Below are 21,794 nucleotides of genomic sequence, written 5' to 3'. Positions count from 1 at the left end.
AATAATAATTAAAAAAAAAATCAGATACCTGACTACTGGCCTGAGCGCTACTGATGCCCCTAGTTTGCCAACCAAAGCAAATGACTCACTCTACCATCCTGGCATATACCAAGCCTGGCATATTAAATACACTTTGTAATTTTCCCAGAGCACAAAACAAAGTGTTCACTCAATTTGGACCTACCCCACTCCGCATGTGAATATTCTAGTGTGGTGTGTATTTTTCTTCAAAATCTGCAAGGTCGTGCCTTCGTTCTGAATATGTCCATCAGATATAAGAAGAATGTTGCGCCTGCTTTTAGAAGGGTACAGCAAACTCAGGTAACGCAAAACCTTCCATATATCGGAATTCCCCATTGAAGCTGTGGCAGACTAAGAAGGAGGAAGGTAACAAGAAAGGGTAATTTTAAAAAAGATATTTATTTTCTAGTTGAAAAATTGTACACATATAAATCATAAAACATAACATTACATGACTAACAAAAAAATGGGGCACTAGGGGAGGATAAAATACTAAACGTTTTATTTTACAGTACATAATAAGGAGGCGGTTACAGTAAACCAGCAAAATGAGTTCACCAGTAAGTCAACTTGGAAAATACAAAGTGATATGCGTGAGCTAATGAGTAGTGCCTGCTTATCTATGCCATATTGCAATATATGTTGTGGGTATTTCTTGTCCATGTTTTATATATATATATATATATATATATATATATATATATATATATGATAAGGGTGGTCAATTGCTCCACTCAAGTTTTACCCATCACACAGATATTGTGTGTGGCTGCAGTATTAGTTCAGGGCCGCATTTCACTTGTGGGAAACCACGCTGTAATTTGGGTGCAAATAAATTTTCTCAGTGTTGAAAGACATGAGCACACTGTTATTCACTGAAGATACAATCAGATGAAGCTGCTTTGCACCATCATGCCACCTGTCTACTGAGACTTGTAGCAGCAGAGAAATAAGGGAACTTCATAACCCGGCTGAAGCCAAGCCTAGCTGGAATGGGTCAGTATTGGGCTGAGAAACTGCCTGGGAAACCTGTAGATTTTTAAAAGCTTCATGTGTGTATTTTTTAAATGTGCTTTTATTCAACATAATCCATAAAAGGGTGATACTGAAATGTGGGGAATGAAGGAATATGAAACTAACGGATAAGAGCCAACAACGGTGATCTTGTTACATGAGGGGAAACACTTTATTATTATATTTGGCAGACCACAAAAGACTTAAGTGCACAGATGGAATGAATGAATGAATGAATGAATGAATTAATGAATGAATGAATAAATAAATAAATAAATAAATAAATAAATAAATAAATAAATAAATTATTCATACCCCACCCATCTGGCTGGGTTTCCCCAGCCACTCTGGGCAGCTCCCAACAGAATATTAAAAATATGTTAAAACATATGCACTTACTATAATAAAGTTTTTCAGAGCTGCAAGATCCGCCATGTGGGCTTTAGGATAGAAAGGAAATTCTTCAAAACCTGTACAGGAAAACCAGAACAACACAGAATTTTATTAATAATGGAAGTTCTGTATTTTTGCAATGGAACCCTATGCAAATCTATGCCAAAGTACGTCTCACTGGGTTAAACGAAGCTTACTCCCAGGTTAAGTGGTGTATAGCAAAGAAATAGCATGCTGGCAGAGAAACCCAACATCAACGTCCCTTTTTGTCAGGCTGTGGGGGTGTGCACTGTGCAGAGGTGTCCTTCCACTAAGCTCTGCTGGCTGAGTTGGCTTCCTGCCAGGCACTGACCTTCTGCCAGCCGAAAATGCAAGGAGGCAGCTTGCTGGGCTATTTCTGCTGCCGGGCCAGTGGAAAGCCCTGATATGAGAAATTATCAGGAAAGGAAGAAAAGAGGGATGAGCTGCCCCAGCATTCCTGTCATTGGGTCTGATCTGGACCTGATCATTGTGCCAACCCTGAGCAGAGGGTGGGATTGCACCCTTAAGGTGCTAAATAAAACAATAAGCCACTTAGGGATGCCTCCTGATGAAAGAAATAATATGCATTTTAGACAACAGCATTAATCCAAATTGCAAATGTCTGCATAAAGCCAACAGATCAGCCCTGAGCCTTAGGGTGTTCAAAAATCACACACTGCATGGAGAGTGAAATATACAAAGAGAGAGAAAGAGAGAAACATGTCATAGTTCAAGAGCTCTTTTCTTACTTGTGCCAAATCTGATGACGCTTATTTTTTCCGTAGTAAAAGTACACAACTCTAGAGCATAGAGGGCAATCTGCTTGGCTTGCTGGAATGTCGAACCTCCCATGGAATTGGAGCAATCGAGGCAGATCACGGTTTCCCCGCTGGTGCTTAGGGGGTCAAGTGCCGATTCGAACTCCGGTTGAAACACAAGCATGCAGGCCTAAAAGGAGGAAGATGGGCAACAGTGACGAAGCCTTAGTTCACCAGGGGTGTCAGGCAAATGTCCACAATGCCAAAACAAGAGAGAAAGGCACAGCCAGAAGTTGGAAAGGTCAGCAAACCTGTGTATTTGCTGGGATCCAGAAACTGGCAAAGTCTTCTTCTTTGCGTGCCACGAACACCATCATATTTTTTTAAAAAAGTAAACTGGGCAGATGCATACAAGATGCTTCAGGAAGGATTATTTAGTGGACCCAAGAGAGAGCACTGCACTGCTGCAGGGTAAGCACACCCGGAGGAGGAAGGCATAACTGGCAGTTGCGCCGAGCGGAGAGCTTGAACCAATGGTGGCTGCAACGCCAGGTGGGATCCTAAACAAGGATGGCAGCAGGGTCAGCCCCCATGGGCTGGGCCGTAGCACGTGGGCCCCAACAGGGCTGTAGGTTCGAGCCCCATGCTGGGAAAAAGGTTCCTGCATTGTAAGGGGGGTTGGACTAGATCTCTACAATTTTATGATCTGCTTGGCTGTGCAGGGCCTGATCTTTGTTTATAACATGCAGGGTTAGAAGCAGGCATGGAGAAGAAATCTAACCCTCCCCCCCAAAAAAAAACTATTGCGGTCTTGAGAAAAAGCCCTTTTCTAAAGCTGAGAGAAAATTCCCAACTGGGCCCTGTTAATTATCAGCTTCCCTCTTTTGCCAATGCTGCTTGCTTTTAAAAGAAATCGGCACATTAAACGAAAACTTAACATCATGTCTAGTTTTTTCTATAAGAACAGATGCTGATCTCTTTAATGATGCTCTAGTCTAATGGGTGTTTTCTTTAGTTATTATTTTCACAGCTGTTGCATTTTTATTGTTTTCTTTCGATGTACTATAAGTAAACTGCCCCTGGAAGATTCATTCAAAGATGCAATCGAAAATATCTTAAAGAAAGAATAAAATAAGAGTTACCTCAGTCTCATTGCCCGGGTGCTTTTCTACCCACATTCTGGGAAAATGAACATCATCGATAAGGATTTCCATTGCAAAGCCACTAGTGTCCAAGAAACTGTTGTCAACAGTCCGAACCACAGCTTTACAGGCAGTGTTCTGAAAGTGGGAAGGGAGAGGAGAGAGAAGGGGGGGGGGGGACTCTGTTGTTGCAAAAAGGCCTGAATAATTTGCATCCTAATCTTTTGAGAGCTCCCCTCCCAATTTAGCTCCCCCACAAAAAAGTATGATGTACAGTGGTACCTTGGTTTACAACCATAATCCATTCCAAAGGTCCATTTGTAAACCAAAACAGGTTGTAACCCAAGGTGTACTGTGGCGACCACATCTCCGGACGTTTAACGGTCTATTGATCCCTGTGCCACCACTGTGCTCGCTTCCCCGCTGCCACCAACCAGTTACTCTCTGGTAAAACACTGAGTCCAGTCAGTTGTTAAAAGTGAACCAAAAAAACAAGTTTATTTTACAAACATTAACAAGTTTATGGTTTCTCAGATAACATTCCTGTCAGTATCTTAACTTTAGTTTCTTTACCGGCCTATACCTTCCTAATACAGTGGTGCCTCGCAAGACGAAAAGAATCCGTTCCGCGAGTCTCTTCGTCTAGCGGTTTTTTTGTCTTGCGAAGCAAGGCCATTGACGGCTTAGAGGATTAGCGCTATTAGCGGTTTAGCGGCTTTTAGCGGCTTATCGGATAAGCGGCTTAGAAAAAGGGGGGGGAGGGAAAAAAACCCGCAGGAACTCGCAAGACATTTTTGTCTTGCGAAGCAAGCCCATAGGAAATTCGTTTTGCAAAGCACCTCCAAAACGGAAAACTCTTTCATCTAGCAAGTTTTCCGTCTTGCGAGGCATTTGTCTTGCGGGGCACTACTGTACCTTCTGATTGATTATCTCAACTGTTTGACTGACTCCTCTTAACAAATTTTCTCACTCTCTCACACCAGAATAGCCCAACTAACTCCAGACTGTCTTCTCAACCACTCTAACTCTAACTCCTCTCTGTGCTTAAACTTTATACAGAGTTAACTCTGCCCCTTGGGTTCCCATTGGTTAGTCATTTTACAATTAGTTAACCCTTTCCCTATGAACCCAGTATGATGTCACACACATAGGAGGGCAAACGCCACATGCACTTTCGCCAATGGGGCCTCCAAATTTTTTTTGTTCGTAATCCAAAAAAATGGGTTGTAATCCAAAAAAAGGTTGCAAACCAGGACACGTACTTCTGGGTTTGACGTGTTTGTAAACCAAAACATATGCAGGCCAAGACGTATGCAAACCAAGGTACCACTGTACTTGTGATGTTTGGGAGTGTGGGGTGGCAGGGGTTGTCTAATTCATGATTCCTTTGTGAAGCACCTTACAGCTGCACATCTAGAAAGGCACGGTATAATTATCTATCTGCCTCTCTCTATCTCTCTATCCACATTTCCACGTTGCAAGCTTGATTTCTGCACAAATATAGATTGTTCCTTTTAAAACAGGAGGTGCAATTCGGCTCACATATTTTCCCCACCCCCCAATTACGAACTGCCCTGCCCTGAGAAACAGATGTACCAGGGAGATTTGCTTACCTTTATTTCAAGCTGATGTGTCCAGCTGCTAATGTGTTTAATTTCAAAGGGCATTTCAACTGACATTTCCAAAGAGAACCCACTGAGATAGAGAAACCATATGTTATATAATAGGTTAGGATTGGTGTGTGATACACATACACACCCCATAAGGAACAACATAGCATGTTTTCTTTCATATTCACTAGATTTCACTGTAATCAAAGTGCTAATTAATCAAAGTTCCACCTAGCAGAAAAACAGCTTTGTAGATGATACATAAAATATGCTATTTCACTATGACTTGGATCCTAAGGTATATTAATGGAAGGTAAAGGACGTTTATGGAAGGTAAGATTCCTGTCCACTCCTCCTCGCTGCAAATCTCCAGGAAAACCATCTCTAGAGGGCCCGGGACCCTTCTGCAGAGCAGGGGAAAGGGCAATGGAGGCAGCTGGGAGAGGAGGGGGAATAACACCAAATGAGGGTCCAAGCCTAAAATAAGCTTTGCCACAGTGGGGAGCAGAAACAGGCAGTCCGTTTTGGACAGTCGCCCTTCAACTTGCATAGGGAGGCAGGGTCAGAGGGCATAGCTAACATACTTGTCTCCAAAGCTCCTCCTCACATGTTATATTCCCTGACTGAAGAGGTCTTTTTACCCCATTTAAAGTATGGCTACCAGACGTCCCCGTTTCCCAGGGACAGTCCCCAGATTTACAAATCTGTTTCCGGACAAAATCTGTCCCTGGAGTGTCCCCAGATTTCATTTAATGTCCCCGGATTTATATTTTAAGTGTTGTAGATTTATTAGTAGGGAATGAATGTTGGTTCAACTGCACAAGATACATCATATGGGGACTTCCAGTGAGGCAAAATGGCAGGTGCCACAGCAGCTCCTGAAGCCAGCCACAGCCAAGTGTGCTACCAGGCTGGCTCTGGGCTGCTGAAACTGCCACTGCCACTGCTGCCACCAAGGGGGAACCAGGGACACCCGGCGTGTCAACCCAAATCAAGCTGGGAGTGAGAGTGCCCGGTCACTCAGCCGACTGCCCAGTGGCACTCTGAGGCAAGGAGAACCCCGGAGCCAATGCAGAGAGGAGGAGGAGAGGAGAAGAAGGAAGCAAGAGAAAGAGGAAAGAGAAAAAAGAGGGGAGCCCCAACCTTGCCGTGCTGCTGCTGAGGAGGAGGAGAGGTAGGAGAGCACTGGGAGGGCAAGGACACATGGCCGAGCCCAGACCCAACCCGAGCCTACTCCACAGCAGCTAGCGCTCCAAGAGAGCAGGCCAGGGCCCAGAGGAAGGCCGCGCAACAGAGGAGACCACAGAAGAGAAGATATTACTTCTTTTTAAAATAATAATAACTTTTTAAAAAAACTTCTTTTTCTCTTTTCAAAAAAAAAGTGTTCCCGGATTCTTTGGAAAAAAATCTGGTAACCTTAATTCAAAGATAAATTGATGAAACTGCTTAGAAAGCACAGAGCACCTGTCTTTTCATGGCTATAAAAACCTTATTATTGTAGCGTTGGAAAGGACCTCAAGGGTCATCTAGTCCAACCCCCCGCAATGCAGGAATCTCAACTAGAACATCCGTGACAGATGGCCACCCAACCTCTGCTTAAAAACTTTCAAGGAAGGAGTGCCCCCAACCTCCCGAGGGAGGCCGTTCCACTGTTGAATAGCTCTTACTGTCAGAAAGTGATGAAGAATAAATGCAAGTGAGGAAAAATAAATGCTTCATTCTGCAATATTGTTTTTTAAAGAAAAAACCCCCCATGCATTTATTTAAAATACAGACAACATTTAAAGGACACATTACAATTTTAGTCTACTTACCCGGGTTTTGTTCCAACTTGCCTAATGGAAACTTTCCTTACTGAGTCCTAGTTAACAAACAAAAACAATGAGGTCTGTATGGGTGCAATCAGGGCTTTTTCTGACTGAAACCCACCATTAGGTGGGTGCCATAGCCTTTATATAAGGGTGGCGTTCATGGCAAGTTCCAGCACCTCTCTTTCCAGAAAAACAGCACTGGGTGCAATTAAATATGAAGTTGTGGAGAACGGCAACAATTGTGTTTGCACCATTATAATGCAGGATTTCCTTCCTTCCTTCTGATGGAAAGAGGCCCTCACCTGTGTGTTCTCATTCAGCGCTTTGTCTTGTTGCCAAGGCGCCACAGCAGCCGGCAAGTGGAAGGCAAGGCATTCGTTCTCATAACTGAGCTCCGTGATGTAGGTGATTTTGATGAGGACTTTGGTTGAAGGAGGCAAGTTTCCCACAGAAACGGTGAAGATGTCCTACAGAAGGATACAGTATTTGAAATGTCCACAGAAGCAAACCGCCATTTACAAAACAACGACATGGCCTGCTTTCTTTTATAGCATACTGAAAACGTCCCAGAGGTGACTAGTCTGTAGCCCTGGAGGTGTTGCTGGGACCCCAGCAACTGGGGAGAGAGAGTCTCCCTCATGTCACACAGGGCTAATGGAAGAGGGAAAGGTAGTGTGGTTGGCAATAACCACAAATAATTGCTGGCTAGAAGGGCTCGACCACACATCCGCTTGTTCCATGCCTAGAAAGCATGGGACTGAATGGTTTTCCCCTTGCTCTGCTCCTTTTCCAATCTGGAGAAAACCCAAATAGCTGTTTGCTCCACAACTAGGCCTTTGGCTGATTGAGATCCAATCCCCTTTCACATGCGTTGTGAGAGGGGAGATCGTTGGTTCGTTTTTGTTCTCATTGTTATGATGTATTTTGTATTTTTTTATACATGCAGTGGTACCTGGGGTTAAGTACTTAATTCGTTCCGGAGGTTCATTCTTAACCTGAAGCACCACTTTAGCTAATGGGGCCTCCAGCTGCCGCCACGCAATTTCTGTTCTCATCCTGAGGTAAAGTTCTTAACCCGAGGTACTATTTCTGGGTTAATGGAGTCTAACCTGAAGTGTGTGTTACCTGAAGCGTCTGTAACTCGAGGTACCACTGTATTGTATTCTTATGTCATGAGCTGTCCTGCTATCTACGAATGAAGGGCGGTATACAAATTTTTAATAATAATAACAAGAAGAAGAAGAAGAAGAAGTTTTCCCTGGGGGAAAGCAGCGGTGGAAGAGGAGGTGTGGCTAATAATAAATAATAATAAACTTTTATTTGTATCCCGTCCTCCCTGGCCAAAACCGGGCTCAGGAAGGCAACATCAAATATATAACATTGGTATAAAATCAAACAATAATTAAATCACATCCTAAAATCAAGTCAGGATCAAATAATAAACTAAGCCCTAAGTGGAGAAAAAAAACAGAGTTTGCTACGGTGGCCGTCTCCTCCACCTTCACCTGCTGATTGGCATTTTTCATATGCAGGGTACAGCTTTCAAGCCAGAGCACTTTGCTTGGTTTCATCAGTAAAACAAACGAAGGCCAGTGTATGCTGATCTCTTATAAAGGCATAAGTAGTTTTTATTACTACACCTACCGGTGCATCTTGATCCATCAAGTAAGCTCCATGTCCCTGACTGATGGCTTCTCTGTATTCTCTGTGTGCCTTCTCCTTTTCCTTAACCTGTTGAAATTATATAATAAATCATCCTGTTTTTTTAAAAATAGGTTCTTTCGAAAAGTCACATTTTCTGCAGTCCCACCGCCGCATATTTTGTCTCTTCCTCCCATCCCTGAATCATCTTACCTTTCCTATTATATGCTTCCCTTTAATGAAAGCCTCAAATCCACATACAGCGGCTGTGTCATCCAAAGGAAATACATATTTTGCTTCAATGGGGCTGTCTGATTGATTTTCATAGACCTGGAACACCACAACCTGAAAGAAATGCATGCATGTATTGCAGATAGATATGAGGTAAACACCAGGCCATGCATTCCAATAAAAACATTTTTTATGGAAGCAGTTTCCTTCCCAAGATTAACATTTTAAATAACACCCTCTGGGAAACATTTCAGGTGCTTCTTCTTCTTCTTCTTCTTCTTCTTCTTCTTCTTCTTCTTCTTCTTCTTCGGCAATCACTCATAGCTGAGTAAGATTGTCTTCCATGAACACGGTCTTAACAGTGAATCCCTAAGTAACTATGGAGGCCAATTCTGGATCCACACGTCCTTCCACAGTGGGGACATAGGTTTCTGGGTGGGAGTTGATCATGGTGAGGGTTTGCCAAACGTGCCTTCCTCTTAGCATGTTTCTCCCTTTCATCCTGAGTTTGAGTGTTTTCAAAGTCCATGACACCTTTGGTAAAAACTGTTCTCCAATTGGAGTGCTCACAGACCAGTGTTTCCCAATTGTCGGTGTTTATATTACATTTTTAAAGATTTGCCTTGAGAGAATCTTTAAACCTCTTTTGTTGACCACCAGCATTACAGTTTCCATTTTTGAGTTCAGAATGGTTACTTTGGAGGATAATAATCAGACATCCAAACGACATGACCAGTCAAACGAAGTTGATGTTGAGGAAACATTGCTTTGATACTGGTGATCTTTGCTTCTTCCAGTACACTGGCATTAGTTCACCTGTCTTCCCAAGTGATATGCTAATTTTTTTGGAGACACCATTTGATGGAATATTTCAAGGAGCTGGAGATGGCATTTATAAGTGGTCCACGTTTCACAAGCATACAGTAAGTTTGGTAGTACAATAGCTTTGTAAACAAGCATTTTGGTTTCCCTGTGAATGTCCCTCAAACACTCTGTGCTTCAATCGGAAGAAAGCTGCACTCACAGAGCTCAGGTGATGCTGGATTTCAACATCAATGTCAGCCCTTGTGAAAAGATAACTGCCCAGGTAGGAGAAGTGATTGACACTTTCCACTTTTCTGACACATACCCAGGTTTGGTTCCCTTTAGGAGGAGGCCATTGGGAGATTACTGATGTTTTACAACACAGTATTTGTATTTATTTACAAATATACAAGTTGAGCACATATAGAGGCAACACTTAAAACACTCCAACAGTAAGCAATATCCATTGCTTCTGCATCAGATAAATATTTAATACCCAAAGAGCTCAAACGTGGTTCTGCTGTCTTTCTCAGCCGTTCTCCAAACTCAAAATGTTGTCTGCTTCCTTTGCAGATGTAAAAAGTGAAAAGGTAAAGGACCCATGGACGGTTAAGTCCAGTCAAATTTGACTATGGTGTATGGTACTCATCTCACTATTCAGGCCAAGGGAGCTGGCGTTTGTCCACAGACAGCTTTCTGGGTCATGTGGCCAACATGGCTAAACTGCTTCTGGTGCAATAGAACTCTGTGATGGAAGCCAGAGTGCACGGAAACACCATTTAAATGTTCTATACCTTTAAAGCACATTCAACATACATTATTTCCAAAGAATTCTGGGCACTGTAGTTCACCCCTCATAGAGTTACAGTTCCCAGCAACCCTTAATGAACTACAGTACCCAGAATTCTTTGAGGGAAAGAATGTGCTTCAAATGTGCTTTAAAGGTATAGTGTGTACACAGCCTTAATGGCAGCATCCTAGTCAGTACTGGGGGTTTCATTATTTCTTTGCCATTCAGAAGGCTCACTACTTATTGATTCCCACCAGATTTTTAGTTGCTTCAGCACCTTAGGAAGGGTGTGTAGGAAGAGACACATAAACAAAGAAACAAATAAATGTATTTGTGTTGCCCCTACTGTCCCCTGAAAAAAAAATCAAAGTTTTAATTTAAAAATTGAGAGTCTGCTGATATAACACACCTAACTCACTGAATATTTAAAGGCAACGTTAATCAGGGCTACGATTTGTCTACAGATTTGTTTTACACTTTGTAAAAATAAATAAACATAAAATAAAAACCCACAAGGAAATATTTAACATCCCTAGAAAAGAAATATGAATGCCTTGGCATTACCTCTGCTACAAAGTCTACTATTCGTCCCTTGACATGAAGACCTTTGAGAGGAATTGGGTTTCCAGATCTGTCCAGAAGACCAGCAGTCACATTATTCAGCAGATTTTTACTTGGCATTTGATAATCTAGAGAAATATTAAGAGGCAGGGTGGGGTGGGGGAGAGAGATGATTTATTGAAGGCAAACCCCTTTTATTGTAAAGGTTCAGAGTAATTTTCAGCATTAAAAGTGTAAAAAAAACGAAAACAAAAAACTCTCTGTAAGCAACTATCTTGCCTGGCCTTGATGACAAATGTTAGTTCTGCTACCTAAAAGCAAGGAAAGAAGTAACAAAATATGCTCATATGCACCTGTATTCATGTAATAAAAATGGAGAGAGAGAATAAAAGCATTAACAATTCCTGCTAGATCAGACCAAAAGCCCATTGGATAAGCCATCCTATGGCTTGGGTGTTTACAAAAAAACTGGGGCACAACTTTTGTGTCTGGATTTTCACTTTTTGAAATATGGAACAGAGAAAAGAAAAGTAGAGCATAGGTAGGATCTGTATGGGAATAAAAGATGTGATCTTATGAAGGGAACAGGAGTCACCTTGGCCTCCTCATTCTTGCATGGGTTTCCCTTGGCATACTCTTTATAGCTCCACACCAAGGAAATGGGTTAGGCTTCAGTTTCAAACTCCAATTACAGAATACACCAAAGAAACAGACAATTTTAGGTAAGAATTTCTCACCTTCGGGCTGTGGCTGATGCTCTAGGGAAGGCAGCACATCCTGAATTTCAGGATGGAACTCCTTCACTTTGTCACCGGCGAGGGAAAACTTAACCACATATTTTATTTTGACCTGACTAGCTCTGTACACCACAAATTCGTCATCCTTATGAAAACAAAAGAAAACAAGAAGTAAATGTTAAGAGCTTTACAAGAGCAACTGATGCATTAGTGAGCGAAGCCGATTCGTCGCCTCCTCACTTAGGAAGCTTTTGAAAGCAGGCAACGGCAAAAGGTCAATTTAGCTAGAGAAAGTTCCACAGCAGCTACTTACAACTCACTGAGGAACAAAAAAGGCAACAGACTTAGGTGGCAAGCTGGATTGTGGAGAGGTATGTATAAGACACAGAGCTGAGGCCTAGGGTTGTATCCAACTGCATTCTACTCAAAATATACCCATTAAAATTAATGGCTCTCAGATAGTTGTGTCTATTTATTTCAGTGGGTCTACTCTGAGTAGGGATTACATCGAATACGACCCCTTGGGCTGGAGGGTTTATGTCAGGGATGTTTAGAAACTGGTGTGCTTTAGTTGTGATTTTGATTTTCCTCTTCCCTCCCAGTCCCTCTTCCCTTTTGTGTCATGCTTTCCCCCCTTTTTCTTTTAGATAGTTGGTAGACACTGTCTCGTTTTGATTGCATGTAAGCTGCTCAGGGAGTCGCTTTGGCTGAAGAGCAGGGTACAAGTGCTCTAAATCAATAAACAATCAACATTTTCAGAGGCATAGCTTATCAAGGCATATTATGCCTTTAAAAGACAACAGAGGGCAACACCACAACATAGCCTGAACCAGTACCTTGAAGTCTCTTCCCTTTCTCAGTTTCCCCTTTTTCCTGGCAAGTCCATGCACGCTGTCATAGCCTGCCGGTGCTGCGGTTAACGAACTGTCCATGTGACCTGTTTCAAAACACTTTCCAAGGGCTACATCGCAAATCAGCAGTAACCGGGTTCCATCTGTTCTGTTTGGCCAAGAGTAATTGATGCATGCACTGTTAAACAAAGAAGAAGAAGCTGGTTGGTTATACTCGGACAAATATTTTAAGTACTTGCCATAGCTTGAGTTTAACCAACAGAAAAAGGCATGTGGGGTTTGCGGCTCTTGCCACATCAGCCCAAAGCTGTATACATAACAACCATTTAAAGCACTTAACTTTCACCCAAAGAATCCTGGGAACCATAGTTTACCCCTCACAGAGCTAGAATTCCCAGCACTTTTGAGGAACTACAGTCCCCAGGATTCTTTGTGGAAGATGCATGCTTTAAATGGACTTTAAGTGTATGACGTGTATGCAGCCTAAGTTTATTATGGTCCAGACCCTACAACAAACCCAAATGCCAACTCATCTGCAGGACTTTATAGTGCTAGTCACAACATCAAGGGTTCACTCATCAACGCACCTTCCAGTGTGGTACATATGCCATTCTGCATTCCACATAAGGCAAAATAATGGACGCAAATTTAATGTCACTGGTCTCACGCTGCCCCTCACAGAGTTGCAATTCCCAGCATCCTTAGCAAACTACAGTTCCCAGGAATCTCTAGGGGAAATCATGTGCTTTCAGTGTTTGCTATGTATGCAGCCCAAGTCCAATACTCCACTCTGGTTCTCAAAAGGGATATCTCTGTGGGGGAAAGCATGTGAAGTGGCACTTAAGTTTACTCAGAAGCAAGAGGTCCAGAGGGCGGCATCATGAGGACGGGTCTGTTCTGGGGCGTCTCCCCATTTGTGGAATGGTCTCCTCAGGGAAATTCACCTGGCACCTTCATTACATATCTTTAGGAGAAATGAAAATGTTTCTCTTCAACAAGGGCCATTGGCTGATTAATATTCTATGCCCTTTTAAATGTGTTTGTTATTGGTTTGTGCTTGTTTTGTTATGTATTCTGTGTTCTCATTTTGTATTTTTATGTTGTGAACTGCCCTGTGATCCTCGGGTGAAGGGCGGTATTCAAGTTTAATTAATTAATAGTGATAACAACAACAATAGGAGCAACACACATAGCACTCCCCATCAGGCAATGAATGATAAGATCTCAACTGTTATTACTGTTATTACCTTACGGAGTCGCTGAAATAGATGCCGCTGCCCAAGTGCCCACAATCCGTTCTTTCTACGCCATGCTCTTCAACGACAATCTTTGGCAAGAGCAGTCCTCTAGAAAAGCAGAAGATTTACACAGTAAATGTGGAGAATCTTTCTTTTTCGCTTGAGGGACACATTCCCTCATAGGCCGCAAGGCAGTGGCAGGAAGGCCAGAGGCAAAAGACGACAGAGCTCTTGTATGTATTTGAGCCATGCAAAAGCCGGGAGGTTTCTAAGCACATACCCAAATCTCTCCATCCTCTGTCCAGGCAAGCAAGAGGCATTGCCACAGTGCAAGGACACAATCTGGCAAGGCAAAAGCAGGAAGGTGCAGAGATGGGGTGGTGAGGGGTTTGGCTCAGTGAGGAGGAATGAGGCCTGGAAAAAGTTCCAAGGGCTAGAGAGGCAGAGAACTGGAGAGCTGTACCCAGTCCCTAGGCCTCAGGTTCCCCACCTCTGAGGAAAAGCACCTTGACGTGAAGACACACAGCTTTTCTACACTAGTAATAAGTGTATCAATATTGGGAAAGGGAAGGGGGAAGGGATAAACAGACACAAAGGAGCCCAGGTTGTGTGGAATCTAGTTATCTCCCTCATTCTTCACCATCAATGGATGAGGACTGTAGAGATGGACTGCCCCACTGCACCCAAACTTTCCCACTTACAGCTTGCAGACACCCATTGCCTGCACAGGGATGTCAGTAAACCACAGTTCCCTCTTTGGACATTAATGGGAAGCCTTTGGGTTTGCTTCACAGCCTGCGCAGACAGAAGAGGAAGCAGTAACAAGGATGTGCATGTGGGTGCATGTGGTTTGTGCATATCCTAACGTTAAGGTAGAATTGGACTGTCCAAATTCGGCCATTGTCATTGAAAGATAACCGAGCCTTTGGCCGAATGGCTCTGTTGTCTTCTTGCCTCTCATGCGCAGCAGAAAACCACCTGCAAAGCTAAGACAGACCATGACGCAAGTTGTTACCGGGAGAGGATTCCAACGAAGTTGTGAACAGACGAAGCGTGGTATAATGACTGGACATTGCCAAGATGGCTCTCGAAAGCCGCTACTTCCATCATTCTGCCTACTCTATAGATCTCCAAAACTTCTACGGGATGTTCACTGCAAGAAAATTTAAAATGAATAGAATGTTCCCAAAATGCATTTTTTCCCAGTTTAAGACCCCAAATTTATTCTGGCCACAGTCACTAAATGAGATTGAACATTTTGCCACAAGCATTGAATATGTCCGAGGTTCTCCTTAGAGGAACACGTGATTTATACATGTTACATATTTCATGTCTAACAAGATTTTGTAGAGCTATAGTTCTCACCCAGAATGTTTGTGTGTTTCTATCTGTCTGTATTTGTTTCCAGTAGTCTAATGTTCTTCACAGCGGTCTGGTTCACACAAACAGTAATCCACGGTTTATTAGTCAAAGCTTGATTTGTTTGAATGCACTAATCCAGTTTGTTGATGGCTTATGAATGATGGTTTGTTTTAACTATGGTTTGACTGATTAACTATGTTTTAGGGGAGCACCAAGACATTTGTCACACAACCAAAGCATAAGATACTAGCCATAACTTGTTTGCATGTCTGTGAGATGACTCACAGTTTGTTGTAAACCATGTCTTAGAGTTCTATACAAATTTAGTGAAGTTTAGTGTGAACAGAGCTTTTCTCTGAAGTTAAACGCAGAGGCCTTTGAAACCGGGCTCTTAGAGTAAATGTCTTTTCCTATTAACATGGGTTTTATAAATGTTTTGAATCTTCCACCTATGTCAGTGTTTAAGAAAAGATTCTTTGAGGTCCTTCAAAATTATATTACGGCATTAAAAAATGATTACTGAATCTGGGTAGTACAACCCAGAAATTACACATCACAACTGAAACTCACCCAGTATATTGGTCCATCTTTTCTTCAATATCCTGAAACTCTTCTCCAAAGACAGGACATATCCTGCATCTCAGAGCTCGGTACTTGGAAAGGGACGGTGGGTTAGGAATTGACATGTTTGTTTCGTGAACGTTCAGCATGTCCCTGATTAGCTATAAAAATATATATATATAGCAACATTCAGTGTTTGTATTTCCAAAACAAAGCTTTTATTTGTTTATTATAATTTACATTCTGCTCACTGTCTGTAGGCCCGAGAGCAGCTTACCTCAGAGGAAATATATGCAACAAATAATATTTTTTAAATCTGTTAAGATCAGGGATTGGGTGCCTCTGACCCTCAGGGCTAATGAACTCAAGTCAAAACTTGGAGGCAACTTGCAGACACCACCAATCAGCAATACCTGCAAAGCCCTCCCCCAAAGTGCTGAGCAAGACAACACTTTGAAAGGGGCTTCAGAAGATCCCTGTGAGCAAAAGAGGCCACCTGTCAAACTTGTCCACTTCTGCATTTGGGGGTGGAAAAAATCAAATCATCAACTGAACAACCAAACACCCACAAAATAGTCAGCAAGCTCCATAGGACTCTTCTTCAACTGAGAAAATCCCCAGTGACAACACGGAGCAAATTTCAGAAATGTAAATTTCATAATTAAAATAGAAATTTTCATTTTGTGACTCAAAAGATTGAATATATGGGATAGGATCATGGAACTCAGGCGGCAAGGTTTTTTTTTTTTCCTGCAAATTTGTAGGCCTCCCCCAAATGATGCTTGGGCACCAAATATAGTGCCAGAACTGTTTCTGTGTGATGTACACACATTTTTCATATATGCTGTAAGCTGCCCAGAGTGGCTGGGGAAATCCAGTCACATGGGCAGGGTGTAAAAAATATATATATATTATTACAAGCCAACAGGACCCTCCAAGAAATGCTCAAAGGAGCACCAGACAAACACCATTATGATGACATAAATGTTTTCCCTCTTGGCAAATACTTTCAAATCTGTGTTCTGGACCAAAGCCCACAGGAATTCTGGAGCATAAGAACTCTCTATTGTTCAAAGAGGATAGAATCATATTTTCTGCTCATTTGAGGGGTGAAATTTATTCCATCAGGCTTTTAAAATTAATTTTATAGTTTTACCACATTTTTAATTTTGCTGAGTCATCCGTGCACCTCTTAGAGACAACTGTAATTAAGCGGTACATGCATTTTTGAAATAATGCAATTAAACAAACATCTGGAAGGCTACAGGTTCCCCACCTGAGCACAACACACTCAAACTCTGGTTATACATAGGATACACTGAAAGCAAAGGTCAGATTCAACAACGTTACCTGACAGAGACTGTGCTTGGTAGATAACAACTTTCTGGTTACGTCATAATCCATAATTTTGTGAGGTATGATTTTATAAAACTCTGACATTATCTCCATTTTCTCTTTCGGAGATTCCAATTCATCCAGTGCCTTCCTTGCTCGGAGCAAAATACCTTCTGCTCTGCTCACCTTTTAAGAAAATGTGGTGTAAAAATGTGTTATTTTCTTTCTTGCCGCCTTCTTTTTTTTTAAAGACTCAGACAAATGTGAAGAGAGACAGACAAGGAGGGCTAAGGGTGCATATACATCCCATATATTTAAAACACATTCCTGCCTGCCTCAAAGAATCCTGGGAATTGTAGTTTATTAAGGGTACTGAGAACTGTAGTTTGGTGGAGGTTACACTACAGTTTGCAGGATTGGGGGGGGGGGGCACAGCTACAAGGGATTCCACCACAAGAGAATGACTTCCACATAGCAGGACATGCACTTACGGAGGCTGTAGCCAGAACAGAAAGGAAAGAGAGAGAGGTGCGTCCCTTGCCTTCATAGAAATAAACCATTAACACGTTTAATGACAAACCTATCACAGCAACACTGGCTGTCACAATCCATAAACAGAAAGCGCATTTGCTTGGCACTGTATTTCTGTTGGCATTCAAGGGAATTAAACGCTCTGAGTGAGCCAATGTCTGCAAGTGGGATTGCCTTACATCGTTGAGGCTGAGTTCGGTTACTGGTTTAGCCAGCAGCGGAGTCAGGTGTCCAAGTGCTTCAATCCAGATCAGTTCCACAAACTTGCTGACTGTTTCAGGCAAAGAGCTGGAATTCGTGGCTTCTGCTATAAGCACCTGCAAACATACCAATGCGATCAGGCCACCCACAAGTGCTCAATGGTAAATAGCGGTTTAAAAACAGAGCTAACAGAGAACATGTCGTGAATTTCAATAACTGACATTTCTCTTCAGAGAATATTTTTAAAAATAGGAACAGAAGCAGCCAAGCCTATGATTCTATGAATTAACATCCCAGTTCATATGCCACATTAAACCTTAACTAGCAATAACTTTTGGTTTAAATTGAATGATTGCCATACTGATGCATGCTGCTCTTAAGGGCCTGTTTGGCTCCTTCCCCTCATGTGATTTTGCCACATCAGGGGGGGAAGCAAATCAGAATCTGACTTTGTGTTGTTGTTGTTGTTCTTCTTCTTATATATTTATTTATACTCTGCCTTTTTCCATGATGGGACTCAAGGCGACTTACAGAACTGCTAAAAACACAGAAAACTGAATCCTTTAAAAAATTACACTAACCTCTTGCAGCTTTTCTGAAGCTAGATATTCAACTTCATGGGGAAAATCTTCTTTGAACTGGTAATTCTCATTTTTCAGATTTGCAGTACGAATCTCATAGACTATTCTAGCCTCTTCAGAAGTCCTTGCTGGTATAAATCGTTTCTTGAACTGAGAACAAAAGAGTGTCCCAATTCAAGTATTATTATTTTTTAAGGGGAGGGGGGAAGAGAATCACAAAAACAGAGACATTTCTCATAAATTATCCTGGCATTGAGACAAACTTAAATTCTAGTTTTCCTTGTGCTGTGAGGCACCCAACTGTGGGTTTGAGAAGACACACAAACCTGCTCCAAATGTGATTGCAAGCAGCAAACCCTGGGAATTGTTCTGCGACAGTTCTTAGGTCACAGGATAGAAAAGGCGGCCCTATCGGCTGCTAGACAGGCTTATGCTCGTGACTGGAAAGGTCCCTCGTGTGAAATCCTGGAGACCCATTGCCAGTCAGTGTGGGCAATACAGTGTTGGACAGGCCAATGATCTGACTTGGTGTAAGGTCACGTTTCCTAGCACAATTCAAAGCTTTGGCACTGAATGACCTCGGCCCTATATACCTGAAGGAGCGCCTCCATCCTCATCATTCAACCAGGACACAAAGATCTGGCAGTTCCCTTCTAGCAGTTTTCTCACTGTGAGAAGTGAACCTACAGGGAATCAGTTCAGAGGGGGTAGCACCCACCCTGTGGAACAGCCTCCCATCAGTTGTCAAGGAGATGAGTAACTATATAACCTTTAGAAGACATCTGAAGGCAGCCCTGTACAGGGAAGCTTTTTAATGTGCAATGTTTTATTAGTGCTTTTATATACTTTGGAAGCCACCCAGAGTAAAATAAAATTAACATTTATTATTATTGTTACTTAAAACAAAAGAAGGGGGGGGAAAGAAAATCCAGAATATTAAGCAAGAGCATAACACAACGTACAAAACCTCTCTCATTCAAGAGCATTCACAACATCAAAGAAACAAACTAATGCATGATCATAACAACCACCCCAACTTACCTCTTTCCCATCCAGCTGACTGTAGCATGTGCTTATGCAGAAAGGATAATCACAGTGCTGCTGAGAGCACTGAAGTTCAACCACCACATACCTGCCAGGTGCCGTAACCTGGGGTGGGGAAAAAGGTGTTTAAGTGCATTTCTATTTGTTAGGCATTATCAGACTCATTTATTCGATTAAGTTTTTAACCTGACTAAACTAACCAAAGCGGCATAGCTTCACAAAATAATTAAAAAGTCAAACAAAAGCCATTTAACACCATCAGCAATATTGAAGTTCTTACCTGTTCAAGGACATCATACTTTGCAACCACAAAGCCTTCAGGGAAATAAGGAACATTTTCATCATTATTTGATCTGGAACCAATAAAAAAAACAGCAACACCAGACTCTTTATTACTGAATGCAACTGAGGCTGCAGTCCATCCCACCAGGATTCCCTTCTGAGTAAACTGTAAGCCTACAATATTAAAGTCAGCTACCTAATGGAAACATATAAGACTTCTGAACTCTTTCAAAAGTCAGTGGTAAAGGCTTGCATAGGAACAAGAGTGTGATTGAGTTTTATTTTGCTTAAAAGTGCTAACAAACAAAGGCAGATTGCTTTTTGCATTTTGCTTGCTTATTTAAATATGCCAAGGGTTCCATATGAAAAGTACCTTAATACTGAGTAGTGTTGTGGTTAAAGTGTTTAACTAGGACCAGGATTAAAATCCCAACTCAGCCATGAAGCTCAGGAGGTGATCTTGGGCCAGTCACAAACCTGTTTGATCCTGCCAATTCTAATAACAGAGCAGCTGTAGGGAACCTTGGATGTTCTCCCTCCAAAGCATTTGCTCTACCCCGAGTGCCAAATCCCTCTCCAAAGGGAGAGAATGTCTGTTCTTCTTTAATTGAGAAAAATAGAAGCCAGAGAAGCCAAGAAAATTACCTTAGCTCACCCACACTGCTGTTGTCCTGAGCCTTGCTGCTGTTCCATTCATTCTTTCCAGGAGTCCTCTTTTCTAGGTGGTCATCTTCGTAAACTATTTATTAAGACAGTAGTTATTTTCCTTATGCCCACCAGCTGCTTTTTGAATTAGCATTCATGTATATGAACCGCAACTAATAAATCTCAAAAATCAAGAAAGATAGTAAGAATCTGAAAGGCAGTTTTCGGTGAGAGATGTATTACGGTACATGATTTTGCTTCGCTTCAGCCCACCAAACTACCCTGTAGACAGCAAGCTACTTGGTTTGTTCCCCGGCACCAACATACAGCTCAGCACTTGGATCCCACCTAATTTTAGGGTTTAACCAGATGTGGGCTGCCATTTTCCCTCAACCACTGCCAAGACACATTATCTTCCTGCAACAGTAGACAGATCCTGCCATTTGCAGTAAACCTACTCTTTCCCTTCTGCCCTCCAACGAAACAACAGCTGTCCATGCAACTTTACAAACAAAAGAAAAGATTAGACCACTTTCTTATTTCCTTGGCTTTTCATCTGTATTGTGTTTAAGCCTATTGCCACTAGAGATATTAAATATTTATTTTATTAAATTTCTATACTGTCCTTCATCCGGGAATGACAGGGCGGTTTAAAATACAAGCGGTGGCCATTTTGTGTGTGTCCAATTGATGTGTGGCTGCCGATGCCTGGGTCCTTTTGGACCCAGAAAATGGCAGAACAGGGGCAGAAGTGGGGCAGGGCAGAACAGGGGTCGGCCAGACTGGAGGTGGAAGAGGGCAGGGCGGAGCAGGCTTATGCGCACTCCACTGCGCATGGGGACCGGAAACAGAACCCTGCGCAAAATGGTCACCGCCTGTATAAAAACACAAAAATACATAATGTAATAACAAAGAGAAGTATTATCCACACACACACAGTTCAACAGGCCATATACTACAGAATTAGCCAAAGGCCTGGGAGAAGAGGAATGTTTCTGCCTGGTGCCTAATTGTTAACAGGGTACTCTTAGGAACAAAGAAAACAACCTGACACCAAGCCACTTCCTTATTCCATCAAGCTCAGTGTTGCCTATACTGAATGACTCTCTAGGATTACTATTATTATTTATTGAATATATATACCTATACCTATATATATACCTATATCTCAGGGCGGTTCACAGAATAAAATCAAGATATAAAACCACAAAATACCCCCCCAATAAAAACAACAACGCAATAGCCCCCCTCCCAAAAAAAACATATTTTAAAAGGGCATAGGATTTAAACTGAATCAACCAAAGGCCTGGTTAAAAAGGAATGTTTTTGTCTGGCGCCTAAAGGTGCATAATGAAGGTGAACTTCCATGGGGAGAGTATTCCACAGACAGGGAGCCACTGCAGAGAAGGCCCATTCTCATGTTGCCACCCTCCAATCATTCTAGCCTTACCTGGAAATGCCAGTGATGGAACTTGAGACCTTTTACACATAAAACATGCACTCTAACACTGAGCTATGGCCCCTACCCAGCTTCAGCTTTCTATTTACTAGTACAGAAATTCTGCAACCCAAAATCCTTTTTTTTTTTTTTTTTTGCAATGTGAATAAGTTGAGCAAACAGAAACAAAT

At 42.1% G+C, this 21,794-nt stretch overlaps 1 protein-coding gene across 3 annotated transcripts in view; it reads right to left on the bottom strand.

Moving 5' to 3' along the window:
- Positions 1 to 21,794, bottom strand: part of PARP4 (poly(ADP-ribose) polymerase family member 4) — a 54,715-nt gene that overhangs the window by 24,801 nt on the left and 8,120 nt on the right. For all 3 annotated transcript variants that reach the window (XM_079973261.1, XM_079973263.1, XM_079973262.1), the window contains 21 exons: positions 20,166 to 20,259; positions 19,519 to 19,591; positions 19,236 to 19,343; positions 18,195 to 18,344; positions 17,592 to 17,729; positions 16,897 to 17,067; positions 15,556 to 15,707; positions 14,639 to 14,776; positions 13,633 to 13,731; positions 12,371 to 12,563; positions 11,535 to 11,679; positions 10,801 to 10,925; positions 8,625 to 8,756; positions 8,415 to 8,501; positions 7,073 to 7,237; positions 6,774 to 6,820; positions 4,963 to 5,044; positions 3,350 to 3,487; positions 2,199 to 2,397; positions 1,435 to 1,505; positions 185 to 372 (listed from right to left, as the gene is read on the bottom strand). In XM_079973261.1, coding sequence (XP_079829387.1) covers positions 185 to 372; positions 1,435 to 1,505; positions 2,199 to 2,397; positions 3,350 to 3,487; positions 4,963 to 5,044; positions 6,774 to 6,820; positions 7,073 to 7,237; positions 8,415 to 8,501; positions 8,625 to 8,756; positions 10,801 to 10,925; positions 11,535 to 11,679; positions 12,371 to 12,563; positions 13,633 to 13,731; positions 14,639 to 14,776; positions 15,556 to 15,707; positions 16,897 to 17,067; positions 17,592 to 17,729; positions 18,195 to 18,344; positions 19,236 to 19,343; positions 19,519 to 19,591; positions 20,166 to 20,259 — 2,695 coding nt within the window. The remainder of the gene's footprint in view (positions 1 to 184; positions 373 to 1,434; positions 1,506 to 2,198; positions 2,398 to 3,349; positions 3,488 to 4,962; positions 5,045 to 6,773; positions 6,821 to 7,072; positions 7,238 to 8,414; positions 8,502 to 8,624; positions 8,757 to 10,800; positions 10,926 to 11,534; positions 11,680 to 12,370; positions 12,564 to 13,632; positions 13,732 to 14,638; positions 14,777 to 15,555; positions 15,708 to 16,896; positions 17,068 to 17,591; positions 17,730 to 18,194; positions 18,345 to 19,235; positions 19,344 to 19,518; positions 19,592 to 20,165; positions 20,260 to 21,794) is intronic.

The sequence above is a fragment of the Podarcis cretensis genome (assembly GCF_951804945.1).
Source record: "Podarcis cretensis genome assembly, chromosome: 4".
Lineage (NCBI taxonomy): Eukaryota > Metazoa > Chordata > Lepidosauria > Squamata > Lacertidae > Podarcis > Podarcis cretensis.
Note: the sequence above shows the minus strand (reverse complement) of the source record. Positions and strands in the feature narration are given on the sequence as shown.